This window comes from Poecilia reticulata, chromosome 8, assembly GCF_904066995.2.
Source record: "Poecilia reticulata chromosome 8, P_reticulata-male-v2, whole genome shotgun sequence".
NCBI classification, from domain to species: Eukaryota; Metazoa; Chordata; class Actinopteri; order Cyprinodontiformes; family Poeciliidae; genus Poecilia; species Poecilia reticulata.
The window spans coordinates 8,185,010-8,207,019 of record NC_088837.1 but is presented as its reverse complement, the minus strand read 5'-3'; the positions used below and the strand labels follow the sequence as shown (position 1 = coordinate 8,207,019).

At 40.7% G+C, this 22,010-nt stretch overlaps 1 protein-coding gene across 5 annotated transcripts; it reads right to left on the bottom strand.

Annotated features, from left to right (window-relative positions):
- Positions 1 to 492: 492 nt before the first annotated feature.
- Positions 493 to 19,357, bottom strand: LOC103468551 (extracellular serine/threonine protein kinase FAM20C-like). 5 transcript variants are annotated; one of them, XM_081609804.1, is made up of 12 exons: positions 13,260 to 19,356; positions 9,841 to 9,955; positions 8,100 to 8,615; positions 6,685 to 6,863; positions 4,161 to 4,239; positions 3,912 to 4,004; positions 3,047 to 3,162; positions 2,739 to 2,919; positions 1,595 to 1,704; positions 1,419 to 1,500; positions 1,243 to 1,302; positions 493 to 774 (listed from the first exon to the last, which is right to left on the bottom strand). In XM_081609804.1, the coding sequence occupies exons 3-12, from the start codon at positions 8,612 to 8,614 to the stop codon at positions 516 to 518; spliced, it is 1,674 nt and encodes a 557-aa protein (XP_081465930.1). In that variant the 5' UTR covers position 8,615; positions 9,841 to 9,955; positions 13,260 to 19,356; the 3' UTR covers positions 493 to 515. The 5 variants fall into 5 exon arrangements, with proteins under 5 accessions (XP_081465930.1, XP_081465931.1, XP_017161519.2 ...); XM_081609805.1 differs by lacking the exon at positions 13,260 to 19,356 and adding an exon at positions 9,566 to 9,682 and having other exon boundaries at positions 9,841 to 9,929; XM_017306030.2 differs by having other exon boundaries at positions 8,100 to 9,682; positions 9,841 to 19,357.
- Between the last annotated feature and the right edge of the window lie 2,653 nt (positions 19,358 to 22,010).

The following is a 22,010-nucleotide window of genomic DNA, read 5'->3' as shown; positions in this document are numbered from 1 at the left end:
TTGTGACATGCTAATTCTGTGTCAAACTGTATCAAGTGAGCTAGCTTTATTTATAGAACGTCTGGCAAGTAGCTTTATTTACTATGGTATTAAAGGTCGTATAGACATTTGAAGAATGTTTCAAACATCTTGTTGAACTCTAGCATGACAGAAAAACAACCCTAATAAAGTTGCTGGTGAGTGTGTTCAGCTAAAAACACTTTTAAAGAGCATAACAGGATTGTCAGTTGAGGACGGCAATGAACAAATGAGCTTAAATTATGAATATTTGGAATTCTTGTTAATTTGTTAAATGAATGTCTTTAGTTCAGTCGTCGTTTCATTATTATCTCTTAATTATTTATGAAAATATTTAAAGGACTAATTGGGTCCATAAGGACGTTGTCGTCAGAGCATCAAAGGAAAAGGACCTCAGAGAGTTTCTCTGACAGTTTGAAACACAACCTGCTAAATGACAAAACCTGGGACAAAATTTGGGACGCACATGCTAAATATAGAAAATATATAATTTATTGTCACAGATTTTCCCCAAGCTGTTGATCGTCGTGTTCATCCAAATCGTTATAAACGACATCCTCGTTCCTGTCCTGGCAAGACTGAACGGCCGCCAAAACGGTTGCTAGGCGTCGATCCAAAGCAGACAGGTGTGGCTCGGAGAGGAGGGGCGCCACGGCTGTGAGCGGATCCTGGGCCAACGACTCCCGCATGACATCACTCAGACGAAAGTCAGGACGGGACAAGAGCCTCAGGCGGAGGAGGGTGGAGCGACGGATTCTACGGAAAAGGAGCAGAAGGTGGAGAAAAATCAACTTAAAGTTCTGAGATTTTCAGTAAGATGCAGCGTTGTGAACAGTATTTGCTCCCTTACAGACTTCTGTTGTTTTCACTGCTTTTATCACACTGAGATGGTTCAACATCAAATTTAACTTGATTAAATACAAAGAGATGATTTAAATTAGTATAATTTCGTTATGCTGTGTTTTACCCACACCTTCCAAAAAGTTCAGCTTCTTTCTCATTGGTTTACTTTTACCCTACTTCCTGCTGTCAGACGGGTTCTAGTGAAGTAACTATTTTATTCCGGAGAAGAGGCAGTAAAGTGTAGCTGATCACAGATAACTCAAAAGTTTTTGGTATGATTTTGAATAATACAGCTGTTGATTAATATTCTCCAAATACATTTCACAGCACTGCAGATTTTATTCTTTAATTTTCCTCTTTTTTAAAAAAAATTGGATTTACCTGCAACACTGCACCAAAGGAGCTAAAACAGACGGCTCGTCCTGAGAATGTCGCCCAAACCTAGATAATTATTAAAAACTGCTTTTAGAGGCAAATGGTTCATTTTAATAGCAAATAAAATGAACCATTAAAAAACAATGGTGATCATTTTAAATTGTCTTAAAGTCGATACTCACGCCCGACCGTTGTCCAGGTGGAGGAGGAAAGTCTCGTTGCCAAATTCCTCAAACGTCTCGTAGTGATGTCGGTCCATGTTGCCTAGCAAAGAAAATAACCAGTAATAATGCTTTATTGTTCTAATTGAGTTTTGTTGATAGTTTTTCCATGTTTGGTGTTGAAAACATGAACGGACTCATGAGGAAGTCCAGCACAGCCATGTCGATGAGATCCACTAGTCTGGTGCCGCGGTTGTACGGAGGCGTTTTCTTCACTGTGTCACAGTAAGCGGCGTCCTTTTCCCAGCTGGGGACACAAAGTAAACAGCAATTAACACATTTGTGTAATTTACACAAGAGCATAAATACTCAATTTGCTGTTGTTGCCATGTTTGTAGAATTACTCTGTATAAATAAAATTACAGATTTTAACATCGTGTGTATTCTCAGAGTCCTTCAGCTATTGGTTTTAATGTTTCTTGAATGCCTTCCTCAGTTTAATAATAGAAAACTGTCATCATTAACCTTTTATAAGAACCACCATCTTGCAGCGTATAGATGTTTCTCTGCTCCAACACACCTGAGTCAAATGAACAACTTGCTAAAAGGCATTTTTAAAACTTAATAGCATGATGATGTCATTTACAGATATTTGGATCAGGATTGGCTGCATGTTAAAGTTGCAGGATAGGACTGGACAAAAATGCATTAAAAAAAAAAATAGTCCTTGCAGTTTTCTCTCTCACCACTGGAGGTCAGTGTAAATTCATGGTACTTTAGACGATCGTAGTGCAGACGGGACAGGATGGCAACGGTAATGTTTCTGCCATGCTGCCTTTTTGATGAGTAATGTTGTGTATTTGCACATGCAAAAAAATACAACAACTTTAAAAGAGTTAATCTGTATAAGAGAATTTGCAGTATAACTGTTAAAGTAAAGCAAGAAGTGAGGTGTGTCAGCAGCAGGGACTGATATTCCTTACAAAAATATTCATCCACCTTGAACTTCTGCACATTTTGTCGTGTTCAAACCACAAGCCTCAATGTGTTTTATTGGGACTTTATCTTGTAATAGTACAAAACGGTGAAACAGAAGCACATGTATGTGATCCATAGCTGGAATTACAGTCCAACCTCGTTCTAAAATGTATTGACTCAGGAGCACTAGAAACAAATGGACTCCATTCATTTATGATTTTTGTTGGGAAACGTTTCGAAAGCCACACACTTCCTAGTTAGGCACTCCTTTGGGTCAAAACTTGACATGATGTGGAAGAGTTGAAGAGCAGCAAATACTTCAAACAAAGTATTTGCTGCTTCGCTAAATAAGAGGCTACCTACTGTGCCAGCTTTGTGCGGCTGTAGGACCGTCTCCACGGTGACCTCCAAGACCTGCGGGGAGCCAGGCTGAGGTCGGGCAGCATGGTAGCGAGGGACACCTCCAGCGCGTGAGGCCGGCCGCATACCGGGTGCTCCGCTGAGCAGTAGTACTCGCACTTACCGTAGAAACACACGTTCCCAGCTGAAACGAGTGGAAAGACGCAGCGAAGTCAGGAAAAAGCAGACTGGGACGCCATGAAAGAGCAGCACACATGAGACGTCTGCACTCCGGCAGATCCGGAGGTGTGCGCGAGCGTTGCCTCACACACCTGGGGAGGTGAAGAAGGTCCTGGAGAGCCTCTCGTCAGTGGTGACCTCTCTGATCTCTGTGGTGACGTTGATGAGTCGACCGACCACCGGGGGGATTCTGTTAAAGCCCAGCACTCTGAGAAAATGTTACATAGCATGAAACAAATCCCTTACAAACAGAAATAGTGTATGTCTTTTCCTAAGCAGAGTTATATATAACACTAAAACAGCTAAAGTCTGTGGCATTGAGCTATCACTCAACACCTTGGTGGGTTTGTTGACAGGCTGCATAACCTACTTTCTTCCAATCATTTCATCGGCTTCTGCTTAGATCTGATCGCAGGTCTGTTAGCTTTCAGATGTCTGTTCTTATTGTGAAAATAAATCTCGTTCCTGCTCATTCTGCTTATTGTCTTATGTAAGTAATGTTACTCATTTTCCAAAAGAGAGGCTGACCAGTCAGCTGACACTGACATAAAGTCTCGTTTGTTACAGTAACTGTTGTAAACTACTTTCTGACTCGTATAGCCCAACAATCACTCTGCTTTACTTATGCTAAACTGCATGTTCTACAGCCTTTTCCATTTTGAAACCGACCACAGTGACATGTCATTTTTTTATCCCCAGAGCAAAAGGAAGTTGTGTATTACTAATTAAAAGCTCCTAAATATGTACACGAATTCAAAGCGTGCTTCAATTGCATTTGCATAGTATGACATTTTAGAGTTGCCGATGATTGGATTGAGAGTAAATAGCAAACATTTATTTCCTAGCATAGATTTTAATTATTCATATAGAACAGTAAAGGCACACTCGTTTTCATTCAGTGGCAATAAATGCAGTGAGGGCTCCAACTAAAACTTTTCTTACACTGATCATCTGTACCTGTCGAGATGGAAGGCGGCGATCTCTGCGTTGTGTCGCTCAAAGTCGGAGAAATAAAACAGGTTCACGTCCGTCTCAGCGTTCCTGGATTGTCTGTGGGTAACGAAAATACACACACATGCACACACACACACACACACACACGCACACACACACACACAAACGTGTGTTGCTTTTTTCTTTAATAAAATATGAACCACCTGCGGTTGTGTGAGCCTCCGAGTTTTCAGTCAGAACATCGTGTCTTACCTCATGGGTTTGAGCAGAGCCTGGCCGTAGTTTGGGAACGACACGAGCAGCTTCAGCTGGGTGCCTCCTTTCTTTTGAACTAAAAACAAACATCAAACGGTTACAGTAGCGTATAAATGATAAAATACAGAGGGTGTTGTCTTTCATCCCTGCTTTCGTGCCACAGTACATGCCATGCACATTAAAGACGAGATTTGAGTTGTTGAGGGAAGAACAGCCTGGGTTGTAACTGATAGGCGCAATGTGTCTGTTTGTCCACATGGTGGCATTTTACATAACTGAGCTGCTGCTCAACCGTCTATTTTCACACTGCAGACTGATTTGGATAAACTGATCAAACTGATACAATGACTTAATTCACACAGTAGGATTTAACAGTGCATGTTAATAATGTGGAGCCTTTAAAATATGGCTGCACTGAAGCCGTTTTTTTCTCTGCAGGGATTTAAAAATCATTTAAAATTTTTTCTTTTTACTTTTTTTTTTTTTTCCCCCATGTTTAGGTGTTTTAATCCCAACCGACCAAATCAGCTTCCTTCAAGCTTCGGAAAATGCGCTCGTCAGTGTAAATACAATTCGGACGTGTCACCTTTTTTGTAATCAAGTTACTAACCGGATGCTCAGGTTTCAGAATAAATTGAGTTTTTATGAACTCCAAGTTTGGTTTCGTCAGGTTGCACAAACAAAATCTCATTTAAATGTATTTAAATAGATACCTTGGTGATTAAGAAGTTAAACATGGAAAATCGGATTGTCACGCTGAAGGGAGAGGGAAAAAAAGCCTGTCGCAGAAATATGAGCTTAATCTGCACTGGAAAATCAATAACAACATTACATCTCTATACATTATTTATTCTACAGCGTGCTGACGCCAGTGCAGACTCCCAATGAGAAGCTATGGATGTCTTCATCGAATAAGTTTGTCAAATAAGAAGTGAACTTAGTTCAATGAAGTGAAAAACTGAAAGTCAAGACATTATACGGTTTCGTTAAACACTGAGTGATGTCGTTCAAGCAGTTGTTTCAGCTGATTTTATGATAAAAACATTTTTAATTCATATTCTTAAGATTTTGATATGGCATAAGACTGAAACTGAATTTAAAAATAAAACAAATACAGAAATGAACAACACTGCTGACTTGACAGTTATTCAGTGACACCAGCCACAGGAAGGCTAAGCCACAAAAAGTCGTTCCTAAGGAAACCGGTTGCTGTAACCAAGCATATCGATGAAAAGTTAAGTGGAAGAAAAAGTCAGTTCAAGTGTTCGTGAATCAGAGCTTCAGTCAGACACTATCAAGGAAATGTGTTACAATTGTCCCATTACTTGATTGAAGCCATTCCTGAACGAGCGACAACATCAGAAACTTCCTATCACTGCTAAAAGAAAGTACCTCACCAGCTGCGTCTCCACTGACCATACAATTGTGGGAATTGGAACTGTAAAAATAAATTCATTGGATTTTAAAAATTCACGTTTTTTGCTGAAATGTTTTTGTGCTAGGACAAGGTGGTTTTCAAACGCATCAATATGTGTGTATTTCACAAAACTAGGAATACTTGTTTTCGCGTCACACAAGTCGTCATCAACAACCAGATGTTTACTACTGGCGGAAAAGACGAAGAAGGCGACAGGAAGTCGCACTTTTTTTTTTTTTTTTTTTTTTTACAATTGATGGCGTGAACAAACGGTATTCACGTGGGATTTCAAATGCGTCTCTTATTTAATGGAAACATTGCAGTTGCGAAATTGTGTGTTTTTAAATATATTAGCAGAATATTGACAAAGTTTTGCACACATTTGTAATGGAAACGCAGCTACTGTTCCTCAGTGGTACAAAGTTTTCTACATTTAAAATCATTTTTGGGGCGTTTTTGTGATCTTTTCTGGCAGAAACATGCAAACTAAATATATCATGTGTAATGAACTTTAATTACTCCGACGAGAGCTACATGTTCTGTCTGCACCAATCAGAGCTAAACGCTGACTTTTAAGCTTGTATATGCGGAAAGCATTTGTGAAAGATTACTGTGTGGTGTTGAATAAGTAAAATATGAGTTTTGTAACCGCACAACAACAAACAAATAGAGAAGTTATGATGATGAAGTGATGTTTTTCTCTGCACCGTTTGCTTGTTTGGATTTAATAATACATTCCGGTCTCTGTCGGAGGCCGCAGTCGGCTCTTCACTGACCTCCAGGAACCCAATTACCGCCCGACTCGCCTCCTCGCTGCTTGCTTTTTAACACTCTTACCCTCCTGGGCTTGTTCTGGTACGTCCCACTGCGCTGGCAAGCCATTTGATTTTCTTCTATCTTCTGCGTTTTTATGTGTGACTGTGTGGATATGTTCCTTAAAAAAAAAATAAAATAAAGTGTTGACTTCTTCAGGGAATACTGGTTTCTGCCTCCAGGATAGTCCGCTTGTCTTATCATAATAAAACCCGAAGCGACAACAACGTTTTCTCCTCGTGTGTCACTTCCGCTCGCTGTCCTCTCTCACCTGTCGCCATGTTTACTCACCGGCCCCCAGGATGCGCTGCGTCGCCAAGTAATGAGTCAGCTGGGCCAGGTTGAGGTCTTTCCTGTCGTACAGCTCCCAGCGAGAGACGCCCAGGTGGAACCTCAGCCAGGGAGGGTGGGTCTCCTCATCTCTGGTCCAGGTGACCTTATCATAGCCTTCCTCTTCACTGGCACTTTCCCTGCAGAGCGAGACTTGTTCCAGTGTACGTACAGTGGCGTGAAGCAGAGCCGTTTAGCTCTTTGTTGGTCAAGGAAAATACAACAGCTGAAAGAATTTCATAAAAGCTATGGTTACATTAACACCTTATGTGAATGTTTGTAAAATGGCTTGGCTTTTTAAATGTCTCTTAATAGTTTTAATTGTTGGTAAAAACACCTTTATGAAACACAATAGCTGCTGTTCTTTCTCTCACCAGCCTGGGTAATGCTAATGAGTTACGCTACATTTTCTCTCATTGCACCTATAAACCTTAGTGTGGGCTTTGTGCCAGATCAACACAGCGAATGTTACAACTGTAAAGTTCAAGGATAATGAAGTTTGGTTTTCAACTTCTTTGAGGTTGAGGTTGTTTTGCAAACCTAGACTCTATTTGCTAGCTATTTTATTTCCTAAAGTATCTGGATTTCATTTGGACCGTGGAAATTAAGACTTTCAAGATTTTTACTTGACCAAAAAAGATATATAAATCATCCCTTCATTTACTAGAGATGCATGTTCATGAATAGAGGTCTTGTGCCACTGGAGTGCAAATAAATAGCTTATAAATGCCGTTTCCACTGTTTTACATGTAGCAGTTAAAATTTGCACTCTGCTGCTCTTTGGCTGAAGACTTTTTCTTGTTATGGTTCCAACTTCAGGACCATTTTTTGTTGCATTTCTGAAAGGAAACTTAGAAAAGATTTGACATTGAAGTTTCCTGTTCACAGGAGATTAATTACTTCACTACTGATATTTGGGTAAAAAAAAAAATTGAAAATCCTACAATAAATGGCAATCACAAGTTAGGCTCTCGTGGGAGCTTGATGTGGGATTTTGTGGCAGAAAGCAAAAATGATTGGGTTAAAAACAAAACAAAAAAATATAAAATTGTAAGAATTTGCACAAAGACTCATAATAACTAACATGGATTTTTCAATGTGTGATTACATCTTAAAAATATCGTTCCAATTTGAAGTTATTAAATCATTTGGAAAACTAAAAAGTCATAACTTAAAGCAGCTTAACGATGGTGATGTTGGTCGTTTTCCATAAAAGGTAAATTTTTTCTGTCCGTAAAGCATGATTTTCACTGGCCGATAAGAACTCATGTTGTCTCTAATCTAATTCTCTCAGAAATTAAAGGCTCAGTGTGAAGAAGCTTGACCTTTTAAGCTGCTGATTTCAGGTTTGTGTTTTTCTGATTAATCTCCCCTACCAGTCGCTGTCGCTAGTGACGGAGTCTCGATTCGCTTTTTCTTCCTGTTCAATCTCCTCCGCCTCTGCATCCGTTTTCAGCCTCAGCAGCCAATCGTCTTCCTGCAGTTTCGGGCGTGGCAGGTTGTATAAAGGATGTCTGAACAGCTCATCCAGCTTGGAGCGACCCGTCTCCTTTTTGCTCACTTTTCCAACTCCGATTAGTTTCTTCACCTTCTCCAGATCCTCGCTGAACGAGTCGTTCCCTTCGTGGTCAAACATGCCACCGACTCTGGGCTTGTGACCAACGCCGTGTTGGCGGCTGTTGGCTTGTTTATTTGAGGCAGCAGAGGAGGAGGAGGCGTGCGAGACTGGATCTATCCTTGGAACGGAGGATGAGGAGGAAGTGGGAAGGACGCAGGCGGACTGGAGGACGGAGAGGCAAAACAAAGCCAGAAGAAGGTGGAGAGTTAAGGACACACACGCCAGGCCCAGGTAGATGGAGCGAGTCGACTGTCTCAGGTTTAGACGCACCATGCTGAGAGCAAGGAAGAGAAAAAAAAGACCAGGAAGTCCTCATGAGAAGCCAGTCAAAGTGTTAAGTTAAGAATCGAATTTAAGATTAAACCAATTTGACTTGTACCAAAGTTTAACTGTTGGACGTATAAAAAACCACATTTGTTCTGTTTCTACTTATTTGTTGCATTTAAATAGTTCAGATAATCGAAAAAAGTGTGTATTGGTAAACACAAAGATGTAGTTCCTGAATGATGGCTTCATTTTGTAAGAAACAAAAAGCTATCAGAGCCGCCCCAATTCTACGTATAAAATTATATCTTCCCCATTTTCCTGAGATAAAATCTTTCAAGCCACGCCCAGGACTTGACTACTGCCAACAAAATCAGCTGAATTCAACCTGCTGGACCAGATGAAACAGGCTAAAAGATTTCAAAAAGCGACGCATCATTCAACGATCTGGAGGAACTGAGGAACAGACAGGAACAGTTCGTGATGTCAGGCAAACACAGAGACCATTAGATTTGCTTAGAGGCCCTCAATGGCTAAGCTAACTGCTACTAGCAAAACAAGCGCCTCTGAATTTTGTACTTTGAAACACTTTAGCGATATGTATGAAGGCGGCCATATTGGATTTTGAGGTCGGGGTTGGTGAGAAACTTCAGATTCCAGAACTTGGAAGTTTGACATTGAGGGACCCTTTCTGCTAATCCCTCTTAAGACATTGACATGTATCTTTCTAAGTAGAAACTGGTGTAATTATTAAACTATGTTCTACAATTCTTTAAATCACACACCACAGAAAAACTTAAAATGTTAGGCTTTTGATGAAAAAGATTCATTTTGTGCTATTTGGTAAATTTAAGGTGGTGCTTGTTAAAAAAAATGCTTGCTAGCTTCCAAACAGCAGCTCAAAGTTTGAGTCTCAGGTCTGCAACGATTACTCAACACAATAAAGTGGATTATTGTAACATTTTTGTCCTTCCAGTCGATTCCTTACGTCTCCCTTGTCCTCCTGCAATATGTTCCCCGAGGACGGATCTAAAACCCAGCAGACGAGGCGCGGCGACCTTTTTTTCTGCATGCAGACTTTCATCCATATTCATATAAGTCATAAAGAAAAGGTCATTTACATCCAATCAAAGAAAAGTTCACAAAAAAAATCGATGTATTATTGAGCAAGCCTTCAGTATCTCCTGTGAGAAGCTGCAGAGACGAATAATTAATAAAAATGAGGAATAACTTACATTTCTCTCCCTTCAAGTCCACCTCTCTCCTCTTCATTCCCCCGGTGTGACAGAGCTACACTTTGATCCGCGCCACACCAGGAAGGCCGATTGTTTGTTTGTCATCGTGTGGTCACTGCAGAGCAAACAGCAGAGAGGAGAACGGCGGGTCGCGGTGACTTGTGTCGGCGTGACCCTCAGTTAGGTGGAAAGCAAGCACACACACACACACACACACACACACACAAAAAAAACGGCGCCAAACGCTGATGTCACACCTCTCCGATCAATGCAGGTCAGCTAATATGAACAGGAGGAGGTTGAGGCTCTATCATGATATCGATCTGTAATAATCAACTCTCTCATTTTCTCAAATCATCATGTTTTGAGACAAAACACATGGGTTTTATATTAAATAATGTGCTATCAAGCCTCTTTAGTGGGTATTAAATTGGCTTAAATGGCATATTTTGAGCTAGAAAACATACAAATTCAAATTAAATAGCATCTGTAAATTAAATCCTGCTTTATTTTTTTCTCTACATTTCTTTCTAAAGGTCATGGTAATCTTTTTTCCGCTCAGTGTTGTGGTAGGAAACATGTTGAACCGTGATGAATGTGGTAAACTCCTCCACTTTTCAAAGAGGAAAACACAACACTGAAGTTAGCATCTGATTTGACGACTGCATCTCAATGAAATAATGAGATTTATCCCATTATCGAGTTAGAAGATAAAATCATTCACCATCTTCAATTTGTAAGGACAACTGATCATGACTGCTAACTGCTTGAACGCTACATAAAAATAATTAAAGGGGCAGTGTTGTGGAAAATAATTATTTTTTTAGTTTTACATAATTTTATAATAATTTATCATCAAAAAATATACCTGGAGAGTTGCCTTGATTCCACTCAGCTCCTCCAGACTAGCCAGCAGCAATTAGCAAACACCTGGTGAAACTATTGCATCAACTGCTAAAAACGTTGCTAAAGGGTTAATAGAGGAGCCATGTTGTGATGACTTCCTGAAGGCGGCGTTTCAGAAAGAGCAGTTTCTTAAAGAGGCAGAGACCCAATTTCAAGGCGTTAAATTGCAAAGTCAAATTCCATTTAAGTCGTATTTGACATTATTTGCACTATACTGCACAATGGTGTATTGTGCATTTTCCAGCATTTTTATAATGACTGAAGGTGACATAGTTATATGATTGTGTTATAAAATAGCAGGAAAACACACAATGCTGCTTCTTGAAGTAGCTGATAGAAAACCAGAAGTAATCCCAGATGTTGGTCTCACTTTTCTTACAGAGTCACAGGAGACGGGTTTCTGTCTCCTGTGACTGGATGGACTCATCTGGGACAGGTTGGCCGTCCATCACAGGACAAATGACCACACATGAATACACTTGCATTTAGAAAGACAAATTAACGTAACATGCATATTTTTGAGCTCTGGGGGGAAGCCAGAACACCCAGAGGGAACCCACGCATGTTCTGGAGAACACGCCAACTCCCTGCAGAAGAACACCAGGCTGGGTTTCAAAACCCAAAACCTTGAACGCTCTTTGAGATGTGACACCATTCTGTTACTCTCCTGTTGCTTCAAATTCCTCTTTTCATCTTTTTTTTATGCAAATAACTTCATTATGCAAAGAGCCTCACTTGAAACCTGGATGAAAATGGAGAAGAAGTGGCTTGAATTCACCTGTGAGGGGTTTTCTGGTGCCCACAAACAGAAATATGCACACAGGCTACTGAATTAATATTCCAAAGAAGCTCAGATTACATAAAATATTCATACCCCGAACACAGTCTCCCTCCATCACTTTTTTGAAACGACAGCTCCTTTATAACAAACCATCAGTTTAAATCTCCTGCTGCTACTTTAAGGCATTTTTTTCCACGACCTTGATCGTTTTATTTTGTAATTTTTTTCTGGCGATGAAAATAATATGTAATAGTCTGTTGCTAATTAAATTTTGCACATGATGTTTTTGGTTGTTTTTTATGTGTTACAGCAGATCCTAGTGGATTTCATTGCTGTTTCTCAAGCTTGCATGAACAAGTTGTGGGTCTTTTAAACATCGTAAATGACACAAACAGAACAATTCATTTTAGAAAATGCTCTAAATAAACATCAAGCCTTGTAAATCTATTACAAGTAATGCATTATTAATGATTGTGTTTTTGCTCTGCTGAATAAAAAAATATTGTGTCACTGGGGCAGAGTGGTTTCATAGATTTTGTTTCTTTTTTCGTGATATTACAGATTTTAAAAATATGTAAAAATTTGTGCACATCAAGCAATCTTTGATGTGAGGTAATGTTTTACCTCCCAAAACAAACTCACCAAACCTAATGTTACTTTTAGCCGCTAAAGTTGTTAGCGCTGCTTTAAGACGACACCAAGGCGACTTGCAGCTTAACAAAACGTGTGTAAATGATCCACTGGCTAATCATAGACTGATCTTCGTCCAGTCAGCATGTCGATGTCCTGCAGTACGTTTTTACAGAGAGGCATCCATCGTCACAATGACCACATGCATGCTGGGTTCCTTTAAAGGGGCAGTATTGTGCATTTCCCAGTCACATAGTGCTATCTAATAGCACAATACAGTAACTATGTTTCCTTCAGGTATTATAAAATTGCTGTACTTACCAAATATGAGTAAAAATAAATTTGACATCACAACATGGCTCCTCTATTAAACCTTTAGCGACGTTTTTACCAGCGTCGCTCTGAGAAGTAGCTCCTATAACGAGTCAGGAGATGCTCAGCTCCACCAGGTGTTTGCTAATTGCTGCTGGCTAGTCTGAAGGAGCCGAGTGAGAGAGTTGCGGAGGAGGGCCGCTCTATGGAAACTTGGAAAATGTATCTTCAAGGCTCCACACAGGCATTTTGCTCAGCTGAACGGTTGCAATGGGAGATTAAATGATTTCTCAAAAACGCATCAACGAATCAAAGCAACACTCCAGGTATGTTTCTGAAGAGGGAATAACATTAGCATAATGAAAACCTAAAAAAAAGTCAGTTTACACAATGCTGCCCCTTTAAACAAACCACACGTTGCAATAAGGTTGCATAAAAACCACCACAGAAGAGAAGGGAAAGGGTTAATTCCGATGTAATTGGGCTTACATGCGTTTACACAAAGGAGTCCCACTCACTTTGAAATAATTAGGAAAGAAATGTAAATCTGCTGTTTATTTTCACCAAAGGTTTCTGAGCGTGTAGCCATGGCTCACATTGAAACAGGAAATATTCAGTTGGCTATATTATTGTATCTAAGCTTCCACATATTTGAAGAATTATCATAAAAAGCCATAAGAGTTGATTCATTTTGCCAATAAAAAAAAAATCAGATTTAATCTATTTCTCTGTTGCCTAATTGACCAGATTTCTCAGAAAATCCATCAATTTCTGGTCAGCAACCACTAACCGGCAACACTTTCTTGTGATCATCCAAAACGAGGATTCCACATCAGACGGGTTCATTTTGTGAAAGCTCAGATCTGATTGCAGGTTGTCGGTGAATCATATCGCAAAGTGGCGCCTCTTTCCCCTCATCACATCCTCTCCCATTCTCACGGCCTTCTTCCTATTCTCCCCACGCAGGAAGCGTTCGCCGAGCGCCCCCATTCAAACGGCGAAAACATCCTTCAAAAGCTTTGAAGCCCGGTCTCCCTCTCAGCAGTTGTGGCTGAATGCGGGTTGCTTGGAAACAACCCAGAATTTGACACTTAATTGGGCCGCGCGTGCTCTCCTGTCCGACAGGCGGGACGACTCTCGGCGACTTTGTTGTGCAAAACCCAGGATAAGTAGACAAAGTGAATGTAAGATCATACATCTGGCTCTCCGGAGGGAGACGCTGGGGGCCGACGAACGAAAGTCAAAGGGAGCTTTGTGGGTTTGTAACTAACTTGTGGTTAGTTACACTGGCTTGTTTGTGTGGTGAGTGAGCGACCGTTTGGTTTTGTTAGGAAAATACTTACAAGACTAGATTGGGATGTTTCATTAAAGAGGCAAAATTATGTTTTTTCCAGCTGCATTTTAGCCATTTTATAGCACAATCATGTAACTACATTACCTTCAGTTGTAGTAAAATGCTGCATATATCAAATATAACTTAAAAGAAATTTGACTTTGTAATTTAGCGCCTTGGAATTGGGGCTTTATCTCTTTAAGAAACTCAAGAAGTCATCGCAACATGGCTTCTCTATTAACCCTTTAGCAACATTTTTATCAGCGTCGCACTAACAAGTAGCTCGTATAAGGAGATGCGCAGTTCCACCAGGTGTTTGCCAATTGCTGCTGGCTAGTCTGAAGGGGCTCACAGGAGAGGGCTGCTCTTTAAGAGTGAAGCACAGAAACTGCAGCTCTGAGGTGGGGAGGAGCTTCGTCCTCGAAGGTGGGGCTCGGCCCCACCAAGCGTTTCGCACAGCTCGGCGGTTGCTATGGGAGATTCAAGGATCAAAGCGACACTCCGGGTATGTTTCTGATGAGTATTTTTCTTCATCAAAGGTACATTTTCATTTCCTCTCTCATCGACTCCTTTCTCCTGTTATTTATTCCCCATCACTTCTTTTTATTTCCTTCCACTGTGAGCCGAGGAGCCCCGACGCCTTTGACTGCGCCGGCTCCTGCAGCTCAGGCAGCTGCCGCTGTTCTCCCCGTATAGATCACCTTTAATAATTCATGTTGGGAGAGAGGCAGCGGGGAGGAGGCTGGACCTGAGGTTTGGTAGATGGATATGGGGCCGGGAGCTAGAAGGGATGGAGAGAAACAGGTGACAAAAAACAAAGAAGACCAAACACAAACGGGGAGAAGATGGAAGCAAGATAGAGGGAGAGGGGGGGAGTGTTGAGGGGAGAGCAACTTCTCACCCAACAGCATGCAATTTGGAGACACGTTTACTCAAAAACAACACATACAGCTGATGTAAAAAGCCAGATGATTGTGTTTATACGACACAGATGTGATGTTTCTGTCCCATGTGTCTCCACAACCTAATGCTCTAATTCTCATCCGCACCCACCTCAAAGTGACAGCTTGTGAGATAATCCGCTCTCACGTCTTTCTGCATGGGGGTGATCTGTCATTTGCTGCGGCTTAAGTCTGAGGATCGCGGCGGCGCTGTGTGAGGAAGCGATTGTTGTCACTAATAAGAGGAAAACAAAAGGCGCCCAAGCCCGGCGCCAATCATTCTAGACATGCTTTTGCTGTAAGCGTTGTAATAAGTTTCAAAAGAAGTACAACACAATTCTGACAAATGTGTGTGTGTGTGTGTGTGTGTGTTTTAAACCCAGGGCTACATAAAAGTGTTTGTTTTATTATTTAAAAGTGTTCAAAAGTGTTCTGATGATGCCTAAAGGGTGCTGGACAGGATGCGGTCGGCTGTGGACGGTTTGGCCCACTGGCAGAGTAAAAATGTGTGTGATGTGGTTTTCAGTTGTCAAAAATATATCAATACCCAGCTGAAAAGTCATGACTGAGACTCAAGTTTAAAACTTTGGTGTCGTGGCAGGTATGTACCTAAATGCTATGTTCATAGTTTTTGTAACATTGGGTTTTTGGACTAGAGTAGAAAACAAAGGGAACCTTATTATTCTTTACAGAGCAACACTTTGAACTAGAAAAGACTTGATCTGATTACCAAGAATCTTCTCTAAGGGATGAAACAAGTAACGACCTAAGGGGTTGTGTTCAGGGAAAATGTACTTTTTAAATGTTTTTGTACTTCTTTAAGGTCTTTACTGCTTCTAGAAACGTCCAAAGTGCTTTAAAAAAAGCAGCTGTTCATGTCATTGAGTTTATGTTTCAATGGCGCCTGGAAAACAAGCCATTTGAAAAACTTTTCGACTGCATCTCAGCCAGCAACTCAAGCAAAGCTGGTGAGCTGGTTTTACTGATGCATTAGCTGTACAACGGCTGCTGGAAAAACAAAAACCAAGTGTTTTGTAGTTGACTTAATGTCCAGGAACCACTATTGTATCCTTGGCAGTGCTGCTATGTTTGGCGAGTTTTTAGAAAGTGTTAACAGGAAAATTATATCAAAATAGTTGTAATCGTGTAACAGAAAGCAACAGAATGTGTACATTTTAACAAAATGCCCACAGCTTATTGATTCACTTATTTTGAAATTTCTACAATCTGTCAAATGTGACATCATCAGTGCGCAGCAGTCATTGGTTAATAATCAAGTGTCACTGTGCAACTATTAGGTTTAAAAGTCTTGTTTTTTTGACAAAGAAACAGTGAAAAATGAAAGGTTATGATCTGCTTCAAATTATTGATTGTCCGAAACTTTACAGGCTCATGAAGTTCTAATTTCCTGAGTTAAAAAGAGAGAGCGAGAAAGACTTCACAATCGAAAAAGAATGGAATACTCTGCTTCTAATATTTCATCTGGCGTCGTTAACTGTGACTCAAAGAACTGATTCATCGCTGCTAATTGTAGCAAACGTGATTCCTGGCTGATGAGTTTCACTGAGAGCTCGGCTCCTTGCTGAAGGATCCGTTACTCATGTAATAAAACGAGGCTGTAGATGTGGGTTGTGAATGTGTGCATACATTCTCAAATGCAGAGCGAAAAAAAAAAACCGAGAGAGTGAAGAGGAAGAGGGAAGGGACTCGTTTATAATCTCAGGCTTTCAGTACAAAAATGGCGGAATGGATCTGAATACCTCCCTGTGTCTCAAATCGATTTTGAACAGATGGCATTAAAAGCCTTTCGCAGGCCTCTGGTCTGTTCTCAGAAGAGGACAAAACGAGAAGGATACCTCACTCCGTGAGTGTTTTTATAATCTGTTAATTAAAAAGCAGGGACAGAGAAAGCGGTGACAGGATGTGTTTCAGTAACATGACAGCGACGTATTACAAACATCTCAGACTTGTAATCTGGATGGGTGTGAGATCCCGAAAGCGAACTTTTCAGGCTGCGACTCTGCCGTCACTCGGTTGTCTCCCTGAATTTTCCGGCTGCCATCTCACATTATCACAAGCCACTCGTTTTTCTCCCTCTACCGCTCGTCGCTTCACACTCGTTTATCTTCACATGACAGTTTTGTTCTCTCATCATTCTCCAACTTTATTGGGAATTCAACGCGGAGGCGCCGCAAGTGAGAGAATACATTTGTCCGAGGCAGACTGAAATATTGATGGCCTTCCCAAAACGCAGCGGATAATTTGGGAGTGGGTACATCAGCGTCGAGAACGGATTCGCATGAAAATATCACAGTAAATATGAAAGAGTTCTTCTTTAGTCGGGAATGACAAAACGCTGTTGAGGACGAAAACCTCACTGGGGGAAACAAGAAGTGGGGAAAAGAAAGGTTGCAGTGCTAGATCAGACTAAAGCCGTTTTCGCACTGCAAGGAACGAAACGGTACGGTTTGAAAGTAGGGCCGACCGTGTTTGCATTAGAACTTCAACCGGTTCCAGCCCCTTGGGCGTCAGACTTTGATTTTCCGTTGACAGCTGGCTCTCACTAAACTGCATTTTATTTTGTAAAGAGTGCTCTTTTCAATATTTTTATTATTAGTTTTAATTAGCAATGGATTCGTCTCAATATAGTGCAATCACCTGGTCTAATGATGAGGTTTTTTTTTTTTTCTCCGCTTACTCCCTGATGAACGAATACAGAATGAGCTAGATCGGTCCACGAGGAAAGAGAAAGTTTTCCGCCGCATCTCTGAGGAAAAGGCTTCGGCCGCTGCATCGAAACCATTGTTTAGTTTCAAAAATAATGACGTCAGGTACAGTTTCGATGCCGCCCTCAGTGTACATGCAAACACAACAGGGCTGCAGTACGGGTGGAACCGTTCCGTTCCGTTCCTTGCAGTGCGAAAACGGCTTTAGACTGCCTTAAGATCTTGCAGAAAATTGATGCTTTTTCCAGGGTATTTCCTGAGGGATGCATTAAGTACAGTCCTCTTCCTCTTGATAAGATTCCTGTAATGTTTAGAATAAATATAGAGCTCAATCAGCTAATCAGGCTGGCAACCATAGTCATTTTTTGTAAAGCTTTTTGTATCTGTGGTGCAAAATTAACTAAAAAATGTATAAGATTGATCCCAGCAGAGAAATTGCGCACACACCTCCAAATTGCGCATTCGCCGATAGAATGGACGTGAAGAAAACAGCATGTTTTTTCAGCTGGCAGTTTGAATGTACTTTAGCGTCATTTTTAGCAGCCGGGAAATTGAAAGAGCCATAGAGGGAGCATCTCTCTTAGAATAAGCTGCAGTGGGTTTAAGAGTGAAGCAACAAAAAACATACAGATGTTGTCTAAAGGTATGATTCCTAATGACTGCTGATACACTCAAATAAAATACCGATGGTGTTTCCTCCTCCAAAGCGCTCTTGATTACTGGAGGGGAAATAGTTACGAGGCAGATTAATGGTTACAGAAAAAAGAGTCAATTTATAGAAACTGACATCACTGTCTACTAAACATTAACATTAATCTTCTCATTCTTCCAAAAATATTTCTACGTATTTGAAGCTGTAAATGACTACAAAGGACCACAGAAAAATAAACGCGCTCCACATGTTCTGGCTTTCAAAAGCCAATAACATTGATTAGACAAGGAGCCGCAAAGATGTTGCCTCAATCCGGACGTTTGTCGTCTGGACTGTATAGTAAAAGGGTTCTAAAGACGGGGAAATGAGGACGACCTAAACAGGAAAATGCAGCGATTTGTCAGAGTTGAGTTTAATTAAGGACACTAGCGAGAGCTCACAGGAGCCGGGTAAACAAAGAACAAACACTGTAACAAATGAATTAATAAGGAACGGGGGCCTGCAGGCCAGAAAATCCAATAAGAGTCCAAACATAAATCCAGAGGGAAAAAGGCAAAGGATGTCGGCTGCAGCACGGCAATGAGCTGCAGAGGAGAAAACTGGCTTCATTCTCAGACGTACGCGGGCGAAACCGAGACCAGGTGAGGAGAAGTTAAGCCAACAAAACACATTAATGGAGATGCTGTCAAAGATGCATTCGCTCCTCTTGTACACATGCAAACCAAGAAGCCGAAGGGTGAGAAAAGATGGAGAATTTGGAGCCAAAATTTGGTTCATTGTGTATCTGTGTTAACTCTGATCTAAAGACCGAAAGTAATGGAGGCGTTTCACTTTATTTCTGATTCTGCTTGCATAAACAAATAAAAAGCCGAGAGAAAATGGTATGAAATGTTAAAAACAAGCTATTCTGGGAGAATTTTAGCCTAGCGTGACTTTAGCCGCACTCAAAATCTTCTAATTCGAATTCCTGAAGCCGTCAGGTAGTTATCGCCTCCTGTTGACAAAGTTTAGGAACTGCAGAGTTTTTGACAGGAATGCCACTTATTCATAAACAGAAAGAAAAAATATATATAACTGCTTCAAAAAAAAAACTGGCCACTTCCAGAGGTTTTCTTGGACACTTGGGCCTGTGTTTCTTCAGCAGGTTAAACACAATCTGACAAAAAAAAGAACCCATTGAACTCTTCTGACTCATTTTAAGCAGCAGAGTTAGAATGTTTTTTTCAAAGACAGCTTTCATCTTATCTATGATAACTCAAGGATAGCACTTTTAGGTAATATTCCAAAAATAAAATTCAGACACAAAGAAACAGAACAAAAGTTAAATTACATAAGAAAATAGCATGGATCTAACCAGCAGGAGTTCATTTGATACTTGTTTTGTGGTTTTTTTATATATATTTCCTGGAGCTAGACGTTTGTTGAATTATTCCAGTGAATAAACAAACCAAAAAAAATGTGACAGCTTCTATATCTCTCTCTTTCAAATGTCACTCTGAACAACCAGGCAGAATATTCTTTGGTAAGAAAAAATATATATCAGAGGGTAAAAGCTTTAACATAAAAAAGAATAACATAAAGCAGCTGCACAGGAATGCCATTAGCAATAATCATGCATTTCTCAGTGAAACAAATGGATAAGAATCCCTCAGAACATCAGAGATCGTTTTAAGCATCAGCCTTCAGCGGATTGAAGCAGCACCGTTAAAACATTGTTGGCAAATGAACACAGTTTATCGCACGCCGCCTCGAACAGCGTTATGTATTTTTGCAACGTTGCCTCGCGGGGCAAACGGATCCGGCAACTCCTGTTCTTTTTGTTGCTCACACGAAGCCCGGAGCTTGAATCCGAAGGAGCGCTAAATAACAGAGCCGTTAGAGAGAAGTGAGGGATGGTGGGAGGATGAAAGATGCAAAGTGGGTGACGAAGAACGGAGGAAGAGCCTGTTCCTGTCCAGATGGAGCCTCCATGGGAGTTTGGACCATTTGCAGAAAATGTGTGTGTGTTTGTGTGTGTATGTGGGGAGGTTTATTGTGTGGAGAGAGAAAGAAACGTAATGATTCTGGCATTGGACCAAGTGGAGGCTGAGCAGTTTGGATCACAAAGTACTTTTTAAAAAACATTTCTGACATGCTGGAAAACAACTAAAATGTCAAGGTTTTAAAAGCCTTCACCAGAAAATGTTACGTTGATGCAGAGAGTCAATATTCGGAGTATTGACCGGTCATCAGTTTGCAATTATTGATGTGCTAAATATCAATTTATGGGCTAAATCCTGACTGGTGGTGGTGACCCACGGCAGGGAATTTCTGCTTTTAAGAAACGGACCTCAGGTTGTCAATGAAGTTAAGATTTGAAGATTTTCCTGGCAACAGAAGTACATTTTTACTGTTACTGTTATTATCTGAAAAATTAGTTTTCTATGCTGAGGTATCAACTGAAGATGTTTTTTTTGTGGAAATTGTTGTCCAATTAACATGCAGTCACACCCAACCTGCTGGCTCTCATAAGCTGGCTGTGCAGATGGTAAGATGAAATATGTTAAAACATTTTTTTTTATATATATAAAACTTACATATCCCAGCTTTACAGACCACAGACACTAGAAGACAATGTTTTCAACTATGTTTGACGTTTTTTTGCAGTTACCACAGCTATATGAGATAATGAATCCAACATAAGTAAAAACCATAGATGGACTATGATGGATCCACGGTGTGTGATGAGCCATTCTTGAACATGATCTTCCTGCCTCTTTTTCCTTCTTTCTTTTTTGAAATATTTCAAGCCATATGTGTCATACACATTCCACCTACTAATGTCTTTTTTAGTTTTTCTCTTCAGTTTTTAGAGATAAATTGTTTACATGGACTTTGGGCCTCGGCTGGCGGACCGCTCTGTTAGATTTCATTTTTATCGCTCTGTCAGGATTCCACAGGGCTGCAAATGAGTGGTTGTCTACTTGATGTCTAATCCCAGCAGAGGCAGCTGTTTTTTTTTTGTAGTCACTTGTTAAATCTGCAGATTGATTTGTAGAGAAGGGGAAAAAAAGAAGCTGTTTCAGTTGGATACCTAAGCTTCGAAAACCCGAAGGCTTTTGTCCCCTCGGCTGCGAGAGCCAGCTCACCTTTTAAATTACTGAGGGAAGCTGAGGCACTCTTCATCGAAGATGAGCGCTGACCACGCAGCTACACTACAGGACAGACCAGTGGGCATGTTTGATGTTTGCATGAAATGAGTTGCAGTGGTGTCAGTAAGCACACATAAAAAAACAAACGATTTGCTGGATTAGATTGGACCGCAATCCCTCCGCTGCAACGCAGGATTAGACGGCAACTGGTAATCTGCAGGGGAGGTGGATAAGACGGGTTGAACCCTAAAGATGGTGGTCAGTCTTGCCGGTCAGGAAGGTTTAACAGAAGCTGGGGAAGGGGGCGGTCAAAGGTTAAGACATCGCTGCAGTGCTGCAATGTGCCGTTAATTTTATGTAATAGTGCGAAAAGGTCACATACTCCCACGTTTGGTGCTCTCGTTTGTTGAGTTAAAGCATAAACAGTGAACTGTTCAGAGATGGAAATTGCTTGAGTGATCATTTGTTTCCTCCCACATTTCTCATGAATTTGGCAGAAGGACACACAGATGTTATAACTCGAAAGAAAGCAGTTAGTTGTAGCTGTGGAAGGTAATTTTAAAAAAAGAATAACAATTAAAAAAAAATAGGCAGATTGATATCAAAACATTAAACTAGAGGTGTTTTTGATGTGGGTCGGCTCGCCGCCCGGGGAGTCATTGTGTCAGGGGATGACAGATAAACATGAACACTAAAAAAAAAATTAAAAATAAATGCTCTGTTATTAGCAGTTTAAGCAATGTAAGAAAATACATAAA

Excerpts from the sequence above, each read along its gene's own strand:
- LOC103468551 (XM_081609803.1), bottom strand. The coding sequence starts at position 9,708 with ATGACTTATATGAATATGGATGAAAGTCTGCATGCAGAAAAAAAGGTC. Across the intron at positions 1,501-1,594 it reads TGTGCTGGACTTCCTCATGA|GCAACATGGACCGACATCAC; the intron begins GTCCGTTCATGT and ends TTTCTTTGCTAG. Across the intron at positions 1,303-1,418 it reads CACCTGGACAACGGTCGGGC|GTTTGGGCGACATTCTCAGG; the intron begins GTGAGTATCGAC and ends ATAATTATCTAG.